The following is a 20,718-nucleotide window of genomic DNA, read 5'->3' on the forward strand; positions in this document are numbered from 1 at the left end:
TAACCATAATTAGCTGCCATTATAAGAGCTGTATAAAATAATGTTTATAATTTCCAAATATTATTGTGAAATACCAAATTATTTTATGTAATTATATATAAAATAAATTAATTGATTTAGCATTAATATTAATTCTTTTATGATTAATAAGTAATTCAGCAATATCTAGATGACGATTCTCAAGTGCTAAGAAAAGCGCAGATTTAAATAATGTAAACAACCTCTAAATAATCATTTAAAACCCTAAATAATTGGAAAAAAATTTAAATAAAATAAATTAACATTTTCAACATTGACATCAATTCCTTCTTTTTGAAGAAGTAATTCAACAATTTTTGTATGACCTTGAAATGCTGCAAAAGTAAGTGCCGAATTACGAAATTTAAATTATTTCCAAATTTTTGTATGAAATTCCATATTTTAATGACAAATGTTATATAAAATAAAAAAACTGCTGTAGCATTAAAGTCAATTCCGTCTTGAGTAAGAAGTAATTCAACAATTTGAGTGTTACCATTCCAAGATGCTGACATAAGTGCAGTTCCAAATAATTTGAATAATTTCCAAATATTATTTTGGAATATAAAATTATTAAAATAAATAATAAATAAAATAAATAAATATCATTAGCATTAATATCAATTCCTTTTTGTTCAAGAAGTATTTGAACTATTTCTGTATGACCATTTTCTGATGCATACATAAGTGCTGTATAAAATAATTTAAATAATTTCCAAATATTATTTTGAAGTTTTGTATGACTAAAATATATATCAAATGAAGTGTATAAATATTTTGTGCATTAATGTCAATTCCTTCTTGTTCAAGAAGTAATTTGACTATTTCTATATGACCATTTTTAGATGCAAGCATAAGTGCTGTCCAAAATATTTTGAATAATTTCCAAATATTATTTTGAATTTTCAAATTATTGAGAAAAGTTTCATATATAAAAAATATGTGTTTTTAGCATTGATATTAATATTATCATGATTGAGAATTCTTTTAACAAGTTCAAAAATTCCATCTCGAGATGCATTAAAAAGCATTTTATTATTCGCATATATTATTTTGATACTTCAAAATAATGAATTAAGTTTCGAATTAAACAAGATAACATTTTCATCAATAATTTCAATGCCTTCTTGTGTAGAGAATAAATTTGTAATTTTTGTATGTCTTCTATTAGATGCCCACGTAAGTGCTGTAAAGTATGGTTTGAATAATCTCCAAATATTATTTTGAAATATTAAATTATTAAAATAAATATTGAAAATAACAAATAAACATCTTTAGCATTAATATCAATTCCTTCTTGCTCAAGAAGTAATTGAACTATTTCTGTATGACCTTTTTCAGATGCTAAAATAAGTGCTGTTTTAAATAATTTGAATAATTTCCAAATTTTATTTTGAAACATCAAATTATTAAAATAAATATTAAAAATAACAAATAAACATCTTTAACATTAATATCAATTCCTTCTTGTTCAAGAAGTAATTGAACTATTTCTGTCTGACCTTTTTCAGATGCTAAAATAAGTGCTGTTTTAAATATTTTAAATAATTTCCAAATATTATTTAGAAATTTTAAATTATTAAAATAAATTTTAAACAAAATAAATAAACATCTTTAACATTAATATCAATTCCTTCTTGTTCAAGAAGTAATTTAGCTATTTCTGTACGACCATTTTGGGATTCATGCATAAGTGCTGTTTGGAATAATTCAAATAACTTCCAAATATTTTTTTGAATTATTAAAATATTAAAACATATTTTAAATGAAACGAATAAACATCTTTAACATTAATATCATTTTCTTCTTGTTCAAGGAGTAATTTAACTATTTCTGTATGACCATTTTTAGATGCTAACATAAGTGCTGTCCAAAATATTTTCAATAATTTCCAAATATTATTTTGAATTATTTAATTACACAAACAAACATCAAATAAAATAAGTAAAAATCTTTAGCATTGATATTAATTCTTTCTTGTTCAAGGAGCAATTTGACGATTTTAATATGATCATTTTTTGATGCAATTATTAACGCTGTTTGGAACAATATAAATAATTTCCAAATATTATTTTGAAACATAAAATTATTAAAATAAATATTAAATAAAACAAATAAATATTTTCAGCATTAACATCAATTCTTTCTTGTTCAAGAAGTAATTTAACTATTTCTGTATGACCATTTGAAGATGCAATTATAAGTGCTGTTTTAAATATTTTAAATAATTTCCAAATATTATTTTGAAATATCAAATTTTTAAAATAAATGAAAAACAAAATAATAAAATATCAAGTTCATCAACATTAGTTCTTTCATCTTCAAGAAGTAATTTAACGATTTCAAAATTGCCATTCCGAGCCGCATAAAACAATAATGTTCGAATTAACAAAAATATTTTCCAAATATTTTATTATATGATAAAATTATTAAAATATATGTTAAATAAAATTAATTAACATTCTCCATATCAACATCAATTCCTTTTTGCTCAAAAAGTAATTTAAAGATATCCACAAAGCCATTTTTAGCTGCAAACATAATTGCTGTTTCTAATAATTTGATCAATTTCCAAATATTATTTTGAAATATCAAATTATTAAAATAAATTTTGTTTTTAGTATTAATATCAATTCCTTCTTGCTCAATAAGTAAATTGATTGTTTCAAAATAACCATTTTTAGTTGCCATTATCAGTGCTGTTTCTAATAATTTGATTAATTTCCAAATATTATTTTGAAATATCAAATTATTAAAATAAATTTTGTTTTTAGCATTAATATAAATTCCTTCTTGCTCAAGAAGTAATTTAACTGTTTCTGTATGACCACGATAAGATGCTTCAATAAGTGCTGTATAAAATAATTTAAATAATTTCCAAATATTATTTCTAAATATCAAATTATTAAAATAAATTTTGTTTTTAGCATTAATATCAATTCCTTCTTGCTCAAGAAGTAATTTAACTGTTTCTGTATGACCACGATAAGATGCTAAAATAAGTGCTGTATAAAATAATTTAAATAATTTCCAAATATTATTTCTAAATATCAAATTATTAAAATAAATATTATCTTTAGCATTTATATCAATTCCTTCTTTCTCAAGAATTAATTCAACTAATTGTTTATTATTATATTCAGATGCAATCATTAAAATTGTTCGAAATAACTTGATTAATTTCCAATAATTATTAAAAAATACTATAATATTCAAATAAATTTTAGGAAAAACAACAAAACACTTTTGGTATTAATATCGATTCCTTCTTGTTTAATAAGCAACTTCACTATTTCAAAATTATAATTTTCATATGCAATAAAAAGAGCTGTTATAAATTAATATAATATTTTCCTTAAACTATGTTGGAATACGAAATTAATAAAATTAACTTTGAATTAATTGAAATAATATTTTTAGTATTGATATCAATACCTTCTTGTTCAAGAAGTAATTTTACTATTTCTGTATGACCATTATAAGATGCATCTATTAATGCTGTATTAAATAATTTGTATAATTTCCAAATATTATCATATTACATAAAATTATTGAAAAATGCATCAGAACAAGAAAATAAATATTTTTAAAATTGATATCAATTCCGTCTTGCTCAAGAAGTAATTTCGCTATTTCAGTGCAACCATTTTCAGCTGCTAAAATTAGAGGTGTTCTAAATATTCCAAATAATTTTTATATATTTTAATGAAATAGTAAATAATAATAAGAAATACGGAATTTTATGCATAAATAGTTTGAATATTAATATCAACTCCATCTTGTTCAAGAAAGAATGAGGCGATTTCAGCATTATTATTTCGACATGCATATAAAAATGATATTTCATATATTTTTATTGATTTCCAAATATTATTTTGAAATAGAAAATCGTTAAGATAAATATAAAATAAAATTAATATATATCTTTAGCATTAATATCAATTCCTTTTTGTTCAAAAAGTAATTTAAATATTTCTATATCACCTCTTGAAGATGCAATCATAAGTGCTGTTTTAAATAATTGAAATAATTACCAAATATTATTTTGAAACTGAAAATCGTTAAGATAAATATAAAATAAAATTAATATATATCTTTAGCATTAATATCAATTCCTTTTTGTTCAAGAAGTAATTTAACTACTTCATATGTACTATTTTTAACTGCATACATAAGTATTGTTTCAAATAATTTAAAATTTCTCCGAAAATAAAAGCAAAACTTTAAAGTATTTAAAGAAAATTTAAATAATTTAAAATTATATCACTGTTATTGATGTTAAATATTTTTTGTTCTAATATATATTTAACAAGTTCATGATTCCCTGATTCGATAGCTTTTAATAAAATATCATTTGGCATTTGATTATTTTCAAGAAAATATTTAACGAGATATAAATTCCCATCTTTTGCTGCTTGATTAATAATAATTTCATTGGCTTTTAATCCTTCTTTTTCTAGAAATGAAAATATTTCAAAGTTTCCATTGTTAATACATAAAATTCCTAAATTATTGAGATCTTTAGTATTTTCATCTGATTTGTTTTCATAAATGTATTTAAATGCATCATTTCTATGAAATTCTATTGCTGCTTCAAATACACCTTCAAAGGGAATATTACTTTGTTCACATAAATGAATTATTTCCACATTTCCACCTGCAATTGCATGCTTCATTGTATGCGTCAAATCAGCATTATTCATAAGCAAAAATCTAAAACATTTAATAGCTCCAAAAAATGCTGCGTAATCAATAATGGTAACATCATGTTTATTAAGAAATGAGCAGGTTTCATAAATTGAAGGTTTAATTATTTTATTAAAATTGAAATTTGCTTCTGATGTTATTTCCTGAAGTTTTTCATTATCATCATTTCGAATTATTTTTGCAATTGCATCTGGATTATGTCCTTCTTCTATTAACCGCTTGTGAAGTTCCCAATCATTTCTTTTGATTTCATCAAAATTTTCACTGAAAGAAAATTGGTCATTGAAACGATTGCGTTCATAATAATGTAAAAAATATCTCGTGGGAATATTCTTAATAACATTTTTATCGACCATATTTTGTTGAATCATTTTCTCTATGATATAATATGATTCGTATGTTTTAATTTTTAATATGTATCTTAGAAAATTTGTTATAACACTCGGATTATTGATATCAATTTCTTCTTCTTTTATTTGAATTAAATTTAAATAATTTAAATATATTTCAATCTTGTTTTTTTGTGAATGAAACGCAGAAAAAATAAATTTGCTTATGATTAAATTAAATGAATTTGGGAAAAGTTCATCAAATATTTCCATTGTTTTTACAACAGAAAAATCAAGGTTATCATTCTTTAAATTAAATATGATTTCTTTAAGTGAGGCAAAGACCTTAACATTATCAAGGCAACCCTCAAATTCAATTTTTCCACTATCATCCATTTTTAAAAAAAATGTCAAAATTGACAGCTTTGTCAGCTTTTAAAAAAAGGACGTTAACCTCCTTAAAAAATGCTCTTAACGAACTCCCAAAAATATCAGTCATTGGGTTCAATATATCATCATTTCTTTAAATGCTTATATCCTAATTGAACGCAAATCAAATATATTCAATAATATGAGAGACACTAAAATACAAATTAAATTTTTTAAATCAAAAAAAGCTCTCTATAGAATTATTAAGCACCCCTTATGTACCTTAACTTCTCGTTTCAATTACACATTGAGTTATTTTTGTTGGATGGATCCATATATGATAATGTATATCTTAACATTTATATTTTTTCTATAACCTTTTCTTAACTTAGAATATAAATTCCTTAACGTTTGGAAGTATTTATATTCGAAAATAATAGTATATAAGATAAATCACAAATGATCACTGATATGAAAATCATTTATTTTATTAAGTAAATTGTATTAAAATATTTGATATGTAAGTTTTTCATGTCTTTAATTTTTCGAAAAAGAAGTTTAAAATGCTATGTTTAATTAAATCGTGGAAGGATAAAAATGAATTGCTATTTTGAATCTTTTTAATAATGCATTCAACAAATTTTGTTGTTTTCTGATTTTGGAAATATTTTGGAGTTATGAAAGTGAAATAATTTTTAAAGTTTTAATGTAATTTCATTATTAATTTTTGTATAAAAAGAAATTTTATATATTATAAGCAATGATGAATTCACAGTCGGAAAATTTATATAAATTGCTTAAGTAAAACAAAAAGATTAAATTTTTATTAGTTGTTAATACTTTTTTGTTTCTTTGCTTCTTTTCCTTTCATCAATAACAAAATCAATGTCAGTAAAGTAACCAACGAAATGAACACATTTGCAACCTTAAATATTACTATCACGTCAGCATCTTTTAATAACATCAAAATTATCGAAACACATGCAGAAGTTGGTACTCTCAATAATCCCAAGATATAACCACGCACATCTTTAGGGTAAGTATTAGCTCGAAGTATACGCATGAAAGTTCCTGCGCCCCCATCACTTATCGCAGCGATTACATAACATGTGAAAACAACATTTTTATTATCGAAAAAAATCACAATTCCATACATACAAAACGTATAAAAAAGATAACAAATAAATAAAACATTTTTCTGTGAAAACATGTTTGAAAAAGCGCCGAATATCTGTGCTCCATTCATAAGCGCTAAACTACTTGTAGTATTCATTTGTGACAACGGAAGTTTTTCCTTTTTATCAACTTGATGAATTCGTAACCAACGCGGTGTATATAATAAAACAAATGTATTATAAAGAAAATCAATAAGTAAAACAAGCGTCAATTCTTTCGATTGTTGGATATGATGGAAAATAAGTTTAACCGCTTGTAAGTAACTTTGTTTACGTGTTTTGATTTCTTTGTTTTTAGTTTCAGGTAAAAAGAAATAAATTATTATCGAAGAAATGAAAAACATACATGTTGGCATCACAACGCTAATTTGAGAACTCTTGAAACCAAATCTAAGTATCTTTGATATACATATGAACCTTGAAATGTAAATCCAAGAATAGTAAACAAACAAAATGTCGGATCTGGAAATTATTGAGCTATGTTGATTTTTGCCTTTTAGATTTAAACCACTTAACTAACTTCATGATAAATAATTTTTATTATTCCAGAAATAATCTCATATACTACCAAACTCATGAGTACTTATATGACTTTACGTTTTTATCTCTTTCTTTCTCAATTTTTTAGTCTTCGACAATACATTATAACAAACTCACTAAAAATAATTAAAGCTATAAGAGTGTTCCAATAGTTACTATGGTGAGAATTAAAATATATCTTTGCTTGTCATTATTCTAGATGTTTTTGTGAAATTTTTTTGATATCTTAGGATTTGATTTTGTTTTGAAGAAAAATAAAACCAAAATCAGAATATGAAAAATGTAAACTGCTTAAAAATGATCTTTCAGGAGTACGATACATATCGTTCATTTGAAATCAAAAAAGTTACATTTTAATGACTGAAAGCACACAAACACTTGAATCAGAAAATGAAGCGAATAATACATCAACTAATAACCAATCTGTACATATGCAAAATTTGATTTCTTTAGAACAGGTTATATTTAATCTTACAGAAAAAAACCTTGAAATTTCTGTTGCAAAAACAATGAATTTATTTGATAAAGATTTTCCTTTTACATTTAATTATTGTATAATTGTTTTAATTTATTCAGCATTTTCATCTCAAAGAGAATCAATCCAAACATATTTCAATTTTTTCAAGAAATTTAAACACAAGAAGAAGCAATTGTTCACAACAATCCAAAAATTATTGAAATTTTTACTAATTATATATCAGAATTTAATACACAAGAGACATATTATATCATTGAAAAAATGATTGAAAATGAATTAATTAATATAAATATTACCAATAACTTTCATACCAATTATTTTTCACATTATAAAACTGAAGAAGAAAATAAGAAAAACGATTCTAAAGATTTATTCAATGAAAAATTTAAAAATAATTATGAAAAATTATCAAAGAATGATTGGGAACTTCATAAGCAATTAGTTAAAGAAGGAGTTAATCCGAATGAAATATCAAAAATCATTCGAAATGATGATATAGAGAAACTTCAAGAAATATCAACACAAGAAGATTTTGATTTTAATCAAATCATTAAACCATCACTTTATGAACGATATTCATTTATTAACAAAGAAAATGTTACATTAATTGATTTTGCAGCATTTTTTGGAGCAATTCAATGTTTTAAATATTTATTAATGAATAATGCAAAAGTCGAAAACACAGGTAAATATGCAATTGCAGGTGGAAATCTTGAAATTATTTATTTATGTGAACAAAATCACAATATTACAAAAATCAACATCCAAGTTATGAAACAATTTCAAATTTTATCTTTGTTTGTTGTTCATTTCAAAGAATTTGTACATCTACAATTATTTGAAAAACAGGTATTCTATTGGAACACGCCCAAAGCTATGAACCAAGGGTATGATTTTAATTCTTAAATATAACAACTGGTCACCAAGATCTGGTTCACATTTGGTCGTTGTATAATCGTTATTGATAATTCAAATGAAACCGTTTTTTGCACAGAAAATATTTTCTCTATTCAATTCGCAATTTATACAAAACTATGAACTCTTTGCAGGGGAAAAATATCAACAGAATTACATTTGTTGAAAAATCTTTCGAAACAAAAGAGGCCACTATGTGGACAGGAATACTAGATGAAACAAAAGGTAAAGTTTCAATTAAAGTGATTCCAAAAATGACATCGAAAAAGGCACACCTTCAATTAAATAGTGTCAAACAGGAAATATCTGTTCTCCAGGAATCAACACATCCATTAATTTCAACCTTTATAACAAGTTTTGAAGATGAACAAAATTATTACATATGCCAAGAACACCTTCCAACTAAAACTCTAACACAACATATACAAGAAAAAGGAACTCTTGCGGAAACAGACGCCCGTCACTTCTTTTGTGAGTTATTTGTTATCATTGAATATCTACATAAAAACAGAAAAATTTTCTTAAGAAGCTTAAGCACAGATAGTATTGTCATAGACGCAAACGACAACATTAGAATTTTTGACTTTAGTGATTCTATAAAAATCGAAAAAGATTCTGAAATTTATCATGACGTATGCGGTCAAATTGAATACTCACCACCCGAAATGCTCAAAGACCTAGGCTATTCCAAAGAAATTGATTTATGGTATTTAGCCGTCATCTTATATAAGATGGTAACTGGCTCACCACCATTCACAGGCAAAACTAACACCGAAATTTCTGAACACATTAAGTACAAAGAAGCTCGCTTTCCACCAAATTTAAGTAATAGTCTAGTTGATCTTCTCAACCAAATGCTTCAAAAAAGCCCACTATCACGGCCTTCCATTGATAACATCAAGAAGCATTCGTGGTTTTCCCTCACAGAGTATTTCCTAATTTCGCGCCTGAGCAAGGAGAAGCTAAGTTGGTCATCTGACATACTAACCGCCTATATCGGCGGCGGTTATCAAGAAAAACCGCTTCGAGACCAAATCGAAAGAAACGAATACGGATTTGAGCGAATTATCTATCAAAGCATCAAATCATCGCAAAAAGAGAAGTTTATCAAGGACACTCTTACAGGTGCAATACCAGTATCAACCAATAGTAATGTTATCAAGCGTCGTGCATCATTAATCACTAAATCTCCAACAAACTTAAATGCGCGTGAAGCATTTCCTAAAAGAGTTGTCGCACGACCAAAGGAACCGACAGAAAAAGAGCCATTTCCATCATTTGCCAATAACAACAATAATAATAATAACGTTAATAAAGCACAAAATATTACTTTCACACACTCGGAGTCGGAACAGCCTTTGGCGGCTTTTCCAAAATTCGCCGAAACAGCCCTAACACATGTGAAATCTTCTGGAAGATTTAACATGAAACCAAGAACGACTGTGCAAATCGGCGCAAGGAGGACTTCGATTTCGCCTTTGTCACCAAAGCAAACACTGATTAAGGGCGTAATGTTTGCTCCAAATGAAAGATAATTAAAAGAAAAAAAACGGAACTGTTTAAATGTGATAATAAATAAACTAATTCCGAAAAGTTGTTTTTTTCCCGCTTATGAATAAGAAAACACTATTTTAATATAAACATTTTTATAAAAACATGTTCGTTTGATTTATGTGAATATGAAATAATGTAAATAACAATGAGCATATAAAAATAAAATAATTAGAATAAACTATAAAAATGTTAATATATTCCAAATGCATTTTTGAAAAATACACTCACGAATCATAACTTATATGAAAGAATTGTTTTGTTTATTAAATAGATTATAATTTTTTATGATTTCTAAAGCATTGAAGTAATTACATAATTAAACTACAATTTCTTGTCATCCTAATTACTAGTTTTATTCATTTAATCTACGATCAATCATTAATTTTAATAAATACATCGACAAAATCTTATTTATTAATATTAATATTAATAAAAATCTTGGAGATAAAATCAGAAATTTTTAATACTTTTTACAGATCGGACAAAATAAAATAAATACTTTGTAATATTTTTAGATATGTTTCCGAAAGAACCACGTGTTTTTATTTTTATTCAAGACAATTTTTTCCTTCAACATCATGAAGAAAATGTTGCCGATAAGAACAAAACGCCTTCTAACGATAAAAAAACCGAAATAATGATCACAAAAACTCGAAGGTGCTTTGTGTCGAGTTTTTGAATGGCAACGATAAATTCAAATTCAAAAAGCCGATAAAAACCAAATAATGCTTGGCGAGAAGATTGTCGATTTAAGCCAATTTCAAAAAGAAGAAGAAATAGAAAACACACCATTCATTCACGTTTACAAAGGAATCGATACAAAGACAAATGAACCAGTTGCGTTAAATGAATATTCAGCCGATAAATTTAACTCACAAATACAAATGAAATTTTTAAATAGAATTCAAACTCTTTCTAAGATAGCTTATCCAACTGTTGAACAACTTGTAGGATTCACTTTACCGACAGCATCAAAATCCGAACCACCAACAATTGTTACGAAATTTATGAACAACGGTACCCTTAAATCCGTTGCAACCGGACAATATTTCAGATTTACACCATCACAACAAATGAAATTAATGTATGGAATTGCATCAGGACTTAAATATTTACATAACCAGGGTATTGTTCATGGTAGCCTTGACATATCAAAGATTTCTATTAATGATAAATTTGAACCATTAATTATTGGTGTATCTTCATATGAGAATGACAACGATCAATTTGACATATACAAAGCACCTGAAATGTACACTCCTGGCAATACCATTACAGAGAAAGCTGATATTTATTCATTTGCGTTCATATGTTATTTCATTCTTTTTGGTGATTCATCACTTCAAAACTCATTTAATTCGATCCAAAGTGTTCTCCAAGGCCAACGACCACCAGTTCCATCCAATCTTCCATATCATTATCAACAATTTTTCCAGTCATGTTGGTCCACAGATCCTTCCCAACGTCCCAGCATTGACACGGTACTTGAGAAATTATCTCAACCCGAATTTGACATCTCATCTGGTGATGTTACATATGTTCAATTTCTCGAAAAACTTCGTCTTGTACCAGTTGGTGCACCACAAGATGCGAATACGTATCTTTTATTAGGAAAACAATACTATACAGGCACTGGCGGTACTAAAAACGAACATAAAGCAGCCAAATACTTCAAAAAAGCAGCGGACTTAGGTAATTCATGTGGCCAATTTCGATATGGCTTTTGTTTATTATATGGCAAAGGTGTTAATACTGATTTCCGCGAAGCAGCACGATTCTTTAAGTTATCAGCGGACCAAAACTATTCATATGGACAATTATACTATGGCTTATGTCTTAAATCAGGCGATGGCGTTGAACGTAATCCACAATTAGCCATGAATTACTTTAGTATGGCTGCCAACAATCATAACTTAGAAGCCATTATCGAAATAGGCAAATGTTACATGAAAGGAATTGGAGTAGAGAAAGATCAATCGAAAGGTGCTCAATGTTATTACCAAGCAGCGCAAGAAGGAAGTGTTAAAGCTATCCGTAAGTTTGGCTTATGTTGGATCAAAGGCATTGGCGTTGAAGCTAATCAAGAAAGTGGACAAGAGTTTGTTTGTAAGGCGGCGTTATATGGCGATGTTAAAGCGCAAATATTCATTGCAGATAACTTATTGAAGCATAAGATGTACAATGATGCGTATAAGTTCTATTTATTAGGAGCGCAACAAAACAATGCACATTGTGAATATAAATATGCGCAAGGCATTATGAAGAAACGTATTAAAGATGACGTATCAGTTGCACGTGAATATTATCGATTAGCATCTGAACAAAAACATACAAAAGCTATGATGAAGTTTGCTGGTTCATATTTACCAGAAGACTCCGAAAAGCGTAAAGAGATTATACAAGCAGCAGCAGAGAATGGTAATACAAAAGCCCAATTATTAATGGCACAGAACTTACAATCATCAAACAAAGCACAATCAATAGCATACTTAGAAAAGGCGGCAGAGAATGGAGATCCAAACGCGCAGTTACAATATGGTATTAAGTTGTTGAATGGCGATGGAGTACAAACAGATAAAATAATCGGATTCGAATACATTCGAATGAGTGCACAAGCAGGTAATGTGAATGCAACTGCACAATTAGGATTATGTTTCATGAATGGAAATGGATGTAAGAAGAACCCAAAGGCTGGAGCGAAGTTATTAGGAAAAGCTGCTGAAGCGGGTAATGTCGTAGGTATCATTGGATATGCACATTGTCTCGATCAAGGAATTGGAGTGAAGAAGAACGTGAATTTGGCATTGAACTATTGGAGTAAATTAGTGGACTTGGGGCACCCCGAGGGATACTATATGTACGGAATGTACTTGAAAAATGGTACCGGAATAGCAAAGAATAAGGAAAACGCAAGAACAAATTTGATAAAGGCAGCCGAAATGGGGCACCCCGCGGCATGCTTGGAATATGGAAAGTACCTGGAAAGAGGCGATGGAGTGAAGGTCGACATGGAGAAGGCTAAGCAAATGTACCAGTTCGCAATAGACCATAACGTGGCACAGGCAAAGGAATGCATGGCGAAGCTGATGAAGAAGATGAAGTGAATAAAGTGAAATTAATTCATTTGTATCAAATCAAAATGTGTTAATGAAACGAATGTGTAATCAATGAAATAGCAATGTATCGAATGAATGTGTAATCAATGAAATGGCAATGTATCGAATGAATGTGTAATCAATGAAATGGCAATGTATCGAATGAATGTGTAATCAATGAAATAGCAATGTATCGAATGAATGTGTAATCAATGAAATGGCAATGTATCGAATGAATGTGTAATCAATGAAATGGCAATGTATCGAATGAATGTGTAATCAATGAAATGGCAATGTATCGAATGAATGTGTAATCAATGAAATAGCAATGTATCGAATGAATGTGTAATCAATGAAATGGCAATGTATCGAATGAATGTGTAATCAATGAAATAGCAATGTATCAAAATGAATGAATAATTGATGTGCGATATATTGCATAGTTTCATTTGGAATAAGCCAAAATGTGTTAATGAAATGAATAAAGGAATTAATGAAAGTGCATTAATGCATCAAATGAATAAAATGAATGAGTAAAGTTATTGTATATTCAAATGAGTAATCATTAATTTATTATTTAATTTGTAATATGAAATGTTAGCAAAAAATATAACATATTAAGAATGGTACAGAATTATATTGAAATAAATAAAATGATTGATTAATTTTTATTTATGATCATCTTTTTCGTTGAATCAGCCACATAATTTAAAGAGGTAAATTTCGAAATTCATATAAAAGAGATAAAGTTGTTTAAAAACGGATTTCAAAAATTTAAATTTTACAAATCAAAAAGTGAATTTCATATATCCACCAAATAATTATAAAATTTCTAAAAAAAGTATTTTTTATTACTCAACATATTATATTTAACGATTTTTTTTTTATTTTTTTTATTTTATGAGATATATTATTTTTTTTTCATTACGTAGCGAACAAGTTAATAATGTCATTTTTATCATCAGAAGGGAAAATTACAAATATTATTTTGAAACATAAATTTCATGAAACAAACAGTTTTATTTCTGAACTCATCGATTTCTTTTTCAAGTAATAATTTTGCGATTTCATCATGGTTTTTTACAGCAGCAGCAAAAATTGGAGATTGAAACCATTTAAACAAATTTTAAATATTATTTTTACACACCACATCAACAAAACAAACATCTTTACAATTAAAATCAATATCTCCTTGTTCAAGAAGTAATTTCACGATATCTAAATAACCATAATTCGATGCCAAAAAAATTGCAGTTTGAAACAACTTGAATAATTTCCAAATATTATTTTGAATTTTTAAATTCTTAAAATGAATTTTAAATAATTTTTATGTATATTTGCAACATTTATATCAATTCCTCCAAGTCCAAGAACATATTTAACAAGTTCAATGTTTCCTGCTTGTGTTGAATACGAAAAAATATCTTTTGGAGGTTGGTGATTATTAAGATAATGTTGAACAAGATATAAATTCCCAAAATATGCTGCTTCATTAATAATTTGATCATCAATTTTTATTCCTTCTTCTTCCAAAAACAAAAGAATTTCAATGTTTCCGCACATGTTACAAAGATTTGTATATTTCGATGCTATCTTAGTTATAGTATTTGTTGTTTCATTATTTTGATTTTCATTGTTTGGTTGTTGATTACGTTGATTTCTATATTGTTGAAATGAAGTAATGTTTTGTTTTTCACTTTCAGCTAAATTTTCTAATTCATTTTCATATATATAACGAAAGATATCATTTCGATGATATTTAATCGCTGCTTCATAAGCACCATTAAATGATGAACCATTTTGTTCACATAGATGTACAATTTCAGTATTTCCTCCTGCAACTGCATATTTGCCTGCGTTTTGGAAATTAGAACCATTTACAAGTAAATACTTAAAACATTTAACTGCAGAGAAAAATGCTGCATAATCAATTAATGTAACATTTCTTTGATTAATAAATGAACATCTTTCATAAAGTGATGGTTCAATTGTTTGATTAAAATCGAAATTTTGTTGTGATGAAATTTCTTGAAGTTTTTCGATTTCATCATTTCGAAGTAATTTCGCAATTTCATTTGGGTTATGTCCTTCTTTAATATATTTCTTATGAAGTTCCCAATCATTCTTTTGAATTTCTTCCTTAATTGTCGAATAAAAACTATCATCAACATATTCTTTCATATAATGTGCGAAATAATTCGTTTGAAAGTTTGTGATAATTTCTTTATCAACTAAATTCTGTTCAATCATTTGTTCAACAATATAATACGTTTCCTGTGATTTTATTTTGTATATATAGTCGATAAAAATTTCAATGATTTTGGGATTGATTTCATTAATTTCTTCTTCTTTTTGTTGTAATACTTGTAAATACTTTAAATATACATCAGTTTCGCCCTGTAAATAATATGCAGAATAAATTAAAATACTGGTATATAAATTAAATGAATAAGGAAAATTTGAGTCAAATAATTTTATTGTTTGTTGGATAGACTCCTCAAAATTATCTTCATTTAATTTAAATACAATTTGATGAAGTATTCTTAATAATTGAATTTTGTCATCACAGCTATTAGGAAACATTAAATTTTCACCAGGACCATCCATTGGAGAGTTTAAATCTGGTGTATCTGTTTCTTTTTTTTGGCTTTGCTGAAATCAGTGCCACTTGATCGTCTGACGATAAGAAAGCAAACAATTTTGAAATGTTTATTTAAAAGTGAATGAAAACCGGTTTTGACATGGTCACGTCTAAAACAAATGGGAAGAAAAAATATTACAAAAGCTCGTGAATCAATTATCAGCAGCCTTAGTCTTGTTACAAAGTCAGGTAAATATTGCCTTGGTATTGAACAGACTTTAAGGACTCTTCGTTCAGGAAATGCAAAACTCGTTATTTTCGCTTCAAACATTTCTCCATCACAGAAATCACTTATCGAATATTATGCAATGCTAAGTCAATGTGATATTCTTCCATTTGATGGTGATAACGTTGATCTTGGAACAGCATGTGGAAAATACTTCCGCTCATCAGTTATCACAATTGTTGATGCTGGTGAATCCGAAATCCTCAAAATGATCAAAGAAAAACAAGAATAAATAATACCGTTTTTTTATCATAAGTTTTTCCAATTACCAATTTATATTTCGTCAATTAAAAATTCAAAATTCTTTAAAAAAATGTTCATTTATTTGATCATATATTTTATAAATAAATTTTCAATTATCATATTTCAATTTTTTTTTAACTCTTAACTCATACTTACCAGAAAGTTCATTAAATTATTTTAGAATGTTAACTTTGATGTTATTTGATCTATTTTTAGTTATAAATTTGGAATGTTCGTTCTTAACGTACATTAATGATACATCCTGGAATCAAATATTTGCATCCAGACAAAAAAGGAATAGCAATATTCACACAAAAAGATTATAATACAGCAAACTTTAACCTAAAGAATTTAATAAATCAAGTCGGTCTTGCATCTTCAAAAGCACAAGCATTGAATCAGATAATAACTACTTTTTCTTCATTTGAAGGATCAAATCAAACAATTTACTTTCTCATAAGCGAAGACCTAAAAACTGTTTATGGATTTGTGAAGGTTGGAATTCGAAATTTATTTTTATGGGATCCAAATGGATGTCAACATCAGATGAAAATCCTTTGCCTTCTGGATTTCTTCACATATCCTTCATGTCAAAGAAAAGGGTATGGAAAAAAATTGATAGATGCAATGCTTGAACATCAAAATTTGGAAATGAAACAAATCCCTATTGACCGCCCGTCAAAGCTGTGTTTAAACTTCATGAGAAAGCACTTTGGATTGACAAACTTTGTTCCACAATTCAACAATTTTGTTGTTTTTGATCAATTTTGGGAAAGCACCAAAAAAGAAACATTACCGCCAATTGGAATTCCAAAACAAAAGGTAACTTTTCTTGGAAGTGCAAGAAAAGAGAATGCTTCTCCGAGAGTGAATGTCATTGCCAACCAAATATTGAAAAACACATTTGGTAATCCATTGCGTCGCCCCCATTTTAATCCAATTACATGGTCGATCCACCAATGAAATGGATATGAGGATTTATGCCAAACGAAATTATAATTGTAAAAGTTCCAGTTTTTATATTTAAAATGATCGTTTTGTTTAATTTCTAAATGAAAATATCTTCTCGAATGATCAGCTTATTTCCCAAATTACTTGTGAAAGAGCACTAACTTTGAATATTGCTTTTAGTTTCACAATATCATTTCCTAAAATTAGTTAATGTTTTATGCAAACTTTAATTATTTTGTGAAATACAATGAATTATACTTTGAAATTTAAAAATTTTTTAATGAAAAGAATAACGTTAACACCAAAATTTGATATCAAGTCATATGCAGTTTATTGATAAAATTAGCAGAAATATTTTAACGGCTGCCTTGTAGGGGAAGAATTGTCCCGAAATTTCAATGAAAAGTGAGATGCGCCATGTCACATCACTTTCATCTAATGGCTGAAGACGAAGTTCAAACATTAGTTATCGATAATGGTTCCGGTATGTGCAAGGCTGGTTTTGCTGGTGATGAAGCACCACGCTCAGTTTTCCCATCCATTGTTGGTCGTCCAAAGTATGTCCAAACAATCGCAGGTGGTCAAAACAAGGATACATATGTTGGTGATGAAGCATGTGCTAAGGCAGGTATCCTTATCCTTAAGTACCCAATTGAACACGGTATCGTTACCAACTGGGACGATATGGAAAAGATCTGGCACCACACATTCTACAACGAATTACGTGTTGATCCAGCTGAACACCCAGTTCTTCTTACAGAAGCCCCAATGAACCCAAAGGCCAACCGTGAAAAGATGATCCAACTCCAATTCGAAACATTCAACGTTCCAGCATTCTATGTTGGTATCCAAGCCGTTCTTTCCCTTTACTCATCAGGTCGTACAACCGGTATCGTTTTCGATGCAGGGTGATGGTGTTTCCCACACAGTTCCAATCTACGAAGGTTACTCCCTTCCACACGCCATCATGCGTATCAACCTCGCCGGTCGTGATCTTACAGCCTACCTCCAAAAGATCCTCAACGAACGTGGTTACACCTTCACAACATCCGCCGAAAAGGAAATTGTTCGTGATATCAAGGAGAAGCACGCATATGTTGCACTTGATTTCGACGAAGAAATGAACAAGGCCGCCACAACATCCGAATGCGACATCTCATACACACTTCCAGATGGCAACGTCATCACCATCGCCAACGAGCGCTTCAGGTGCCCAGAACTTCTTTTCAAGCCACACTTCAACGGCTTCGAATTCGAAGGTATTGACCAAACCCTCTTCAACTCCATCATGGCATGCGATATCGATGTCCGTAAGGATCTCTACGCTAACATTGTTCTCTCTGGTGGTACCACAATGTTCGAAGGTCTCCCAGAACGTATGGAGAAGGAAATGGTCCGCCTCGCACCACCAACTATGAAGATCAAAGTCGTCGCCCCCACCAGAACGTAAGTACGCAGTTTGGATCGGTGGCTCCATCCTCGCATCACTCGCTACATTCCCACAAATGGTTATCACACGTGACGAATACAACGAAGCTGGTCCAGGAATTGTCCACCGCAAGTGCTTCTAAACAATTAGCAATTGTTATTTTTGATTTTTTTATCTCAAACTTAACGATAAGTTTTTAATATGAAATATCGAATTTACACGAAACTTTTGGAGTTTGCACACGTTTGTTGCAATATGGAAATACTGTCACAAATTAAATTGAATGCAGATGCAATCTATAGCGCATCATATGATTTGTGAATACATTTAAAATTTACAGCAGTAACTGAACTTGAACATAAAGTTTCCAATGAAGAAAGGGCTGTTATATCTTTCGTTGTATTCGTGTTGGTCTTATTTTGAATCATTTGCGTGTTTTCGCTTTGATCACTTATTGTCGTTTCTTGACAACTTTTGAACTTTATTGATCGTTATGTTGTTTTGTCAAGTTCTTGTATTTTTTTGATATTCTTCAAGCAAATTCATAATTTGTATGTGACTGCTATTGTGAGCGCAATCTAATGGCACAATTAAAATAGGTTTTTTAATAATTTTTAGAAAATTCCATTTTAAATATTATTAAAAAATCCGATATCAATAATGCATCAACAACAATTCCTTTTTGTTCTAAAAGTAATGTTATAACCTCAATATGATAACACATATGTGCAAAAAGAATTACTTCTAGAAGAAAAAATAAAAGTGAAAATTTATTAAAAAAAACTCACCTTCGACGGGATTTGTTTATTCATTACCGTATGTTATTAGTGATATTATCTTTAATTATAGACGCGTCCGCCTTGTTCTACTTCATTTTGACTCTTGTTTTATTCATAAACCAAATCTCATCGGTTTTTTTAAGAACTTTATTGATCGTCATGTTGGGGATGCCCTAACCCATCCTCAACATTTTCGTCAACAAGTTCTTCTTGATTTACACCAACATCTTCTTGTAAATCATCGATTGAATCTTCTTCATTTGATGATGTTGGCTGAATGTTGATAGTAGTATCATTATTATTTTGTAGTACGTTATACTCTTTAAAACTCTTATATAATAACAACATAGATTCTCTTAAAGCAGCTACTGAACATCTTTTTGCTACTAATCTCGCTGTTCTTTCATTATTATATAATAATTTTAATTCATGAATTGTTTCTTCAGGAATTGCACCTAACGAGGATACTACTATAACATAAAATTCTTCTCAACTCTGAAGTTGATTTTCTTTCATTACTATTTGGGTCGTCAGTTAATTGACCATATGGTGACGTTACTTCAATAATTTTAAAATTTTGATAATTATTAGAAAACCACCATACATCCGGTTTAAGATTTCTGGAGTTTCCTTCTAATCTTATATTTCTTTTACTGATTGGCCTATCATAATTAAATATAATATTATTATTTGGTTTAATTTTTTTTAATACTTCTTTAATGATTACATTATGTCGAATAGTATATTTATTTCTTAAATTATTGCAACCATTTAATCTGTGCATGAGGGAATCATTGTAATTGTTATTACATTTATGACAAATTCCATCGCCGATTCCATTTTTATACAAAATTTCGCCTGTAGGCAAATTATTTGTTCTTGAAACTACGGCGAAATGTATAATAGAGTCAGCAGTTGGAGCTTTGTAATTTCCAATGAAGAAATTGGATAACGGAGAATTTTGTAACGTGTTAAATGTGTGACCTTTGATAGGTTTTGCTCTTAATCTTTCTTCATGTCTGTTTTTAATAATATTATTTAATTCTTTTAATATATTTGTTTCATCAACTATTATTTTATTAATATCATTTGAATTGTTGTTTCATATTGTAGCAGTTTCTTCATTAAAGTTCATCTTCATACCAATTTTTAATTTGGCTAAAGATTTAATTGTTCTTGAGAATAAACAATTTGTTCTGTTTTGACTAATTTGTGTAATTATATTATTCTCATCAACTGGAATATTCCCTAATTATTTAAATAGGGTGA

The 20,718-nt window shown here is 28.2% G+C and overlaps 5 protein-coding genes across 5 annotated transcripts; all 5 read left to right on the plus strand.

Moving 5' to 3' along the window:
* Positions 1–8,785: 8,785 nt before the first annotated feature.
* GO595_005960 (CAMK family protein kinase) lies at positions 8,786–10,066 on the plus strand (the record flags this gene model as incomplete). The annotated part of the gene is made up of 1 exon (XM_067919259.1): positions 8,786–10,066. One exon carries the CDS (start codon positions 8,786–8,788, stop codon positions 10,064–10,066), a length of 1,281 nt encoding a protein of 426 aa, XP_067773996.1.
* Positions 10,067–10,810: 744 nt separating this feature from the next.
* On the plus strand, positions 10,811–13,189 carry GO595_005961 (sel1 repeat family protein; the record flags this gene model as incomplete). Its single annotated transcript, XM_067919260.1, has 1 exon — positions 10,811–13,189. One exon carries the CDS (start codon positions 10,811–10,813, stop codon positions 13,187–13,189), a length of 2,379 nt encoding a protein of 792 aa, XP_067773997.1.
* Positions 13,190–15,940: 2,751 nt separating this feature from the next.
* On the plus strand, positions 15,941–16,279 carry GO595_005962 (60S ribosomal protein L30; the record flags this gene model as incomplete). Its single annotated transcript, XM_067919261.1, has 1 exon — positions 15,941–16,279. One exon carries the CDS (start codon positions 15,941–15,943, stop codon positions 16,277–16,279), a length of 339 nt encoding a protein of 112 aa, XP_067773998.1.
* Positions 16,280–17,679: 1,400 nt separating this feature from the next.
* Positions 17,680–18,153, plus strand: GO595_005963 (actin; the record flags this gene model as incomplete). Its single annotated transcript, XM_067919263.1, has 1 exon — positions 17,680–18,153. The coding sequence occupies one exon, from the start codon at positions 17,680–17,682 to the stop codon at positions 18,151–18,153; it is 474 nt and encodes a 157-aa protein (XP_067773999.1).
* Positions 18,154–18,208: 55 nt separating this feature from the next.
* Positions 18,209–18,691, plus strand: GO595_005964 (actin; the record flags this gene model as incomplete). Its single annotated transcript, XM_067919264.1, has 1 exon — positions 18,209–18,691. One exon carries the CDS (start codon positions 18,209–18,211, stop codon positions 18,689–18,691), a length of 483 nt encoding a protein of 160 aa, XP_067774000.1.
* Between the last annotated feature and the right edge of the window lie 2,027 nt (positions 18,692–20,718).

The sequence above is a fragment of the Histomonas meleagridis genome, assembly GCF_020186115.1.
Source record: "Histomonas meleagridis strain 2922-C6/04-10x chromosome Unknown contig_4, whole genome shotgun sequence".
In the NCBI taxonomy this organism is placed as follows: domain Eukaryota; phylum Parabasalia; order Tritrichomonadida; family Dientamoebidae; genus Histomonas; species Histomonas meleagridis.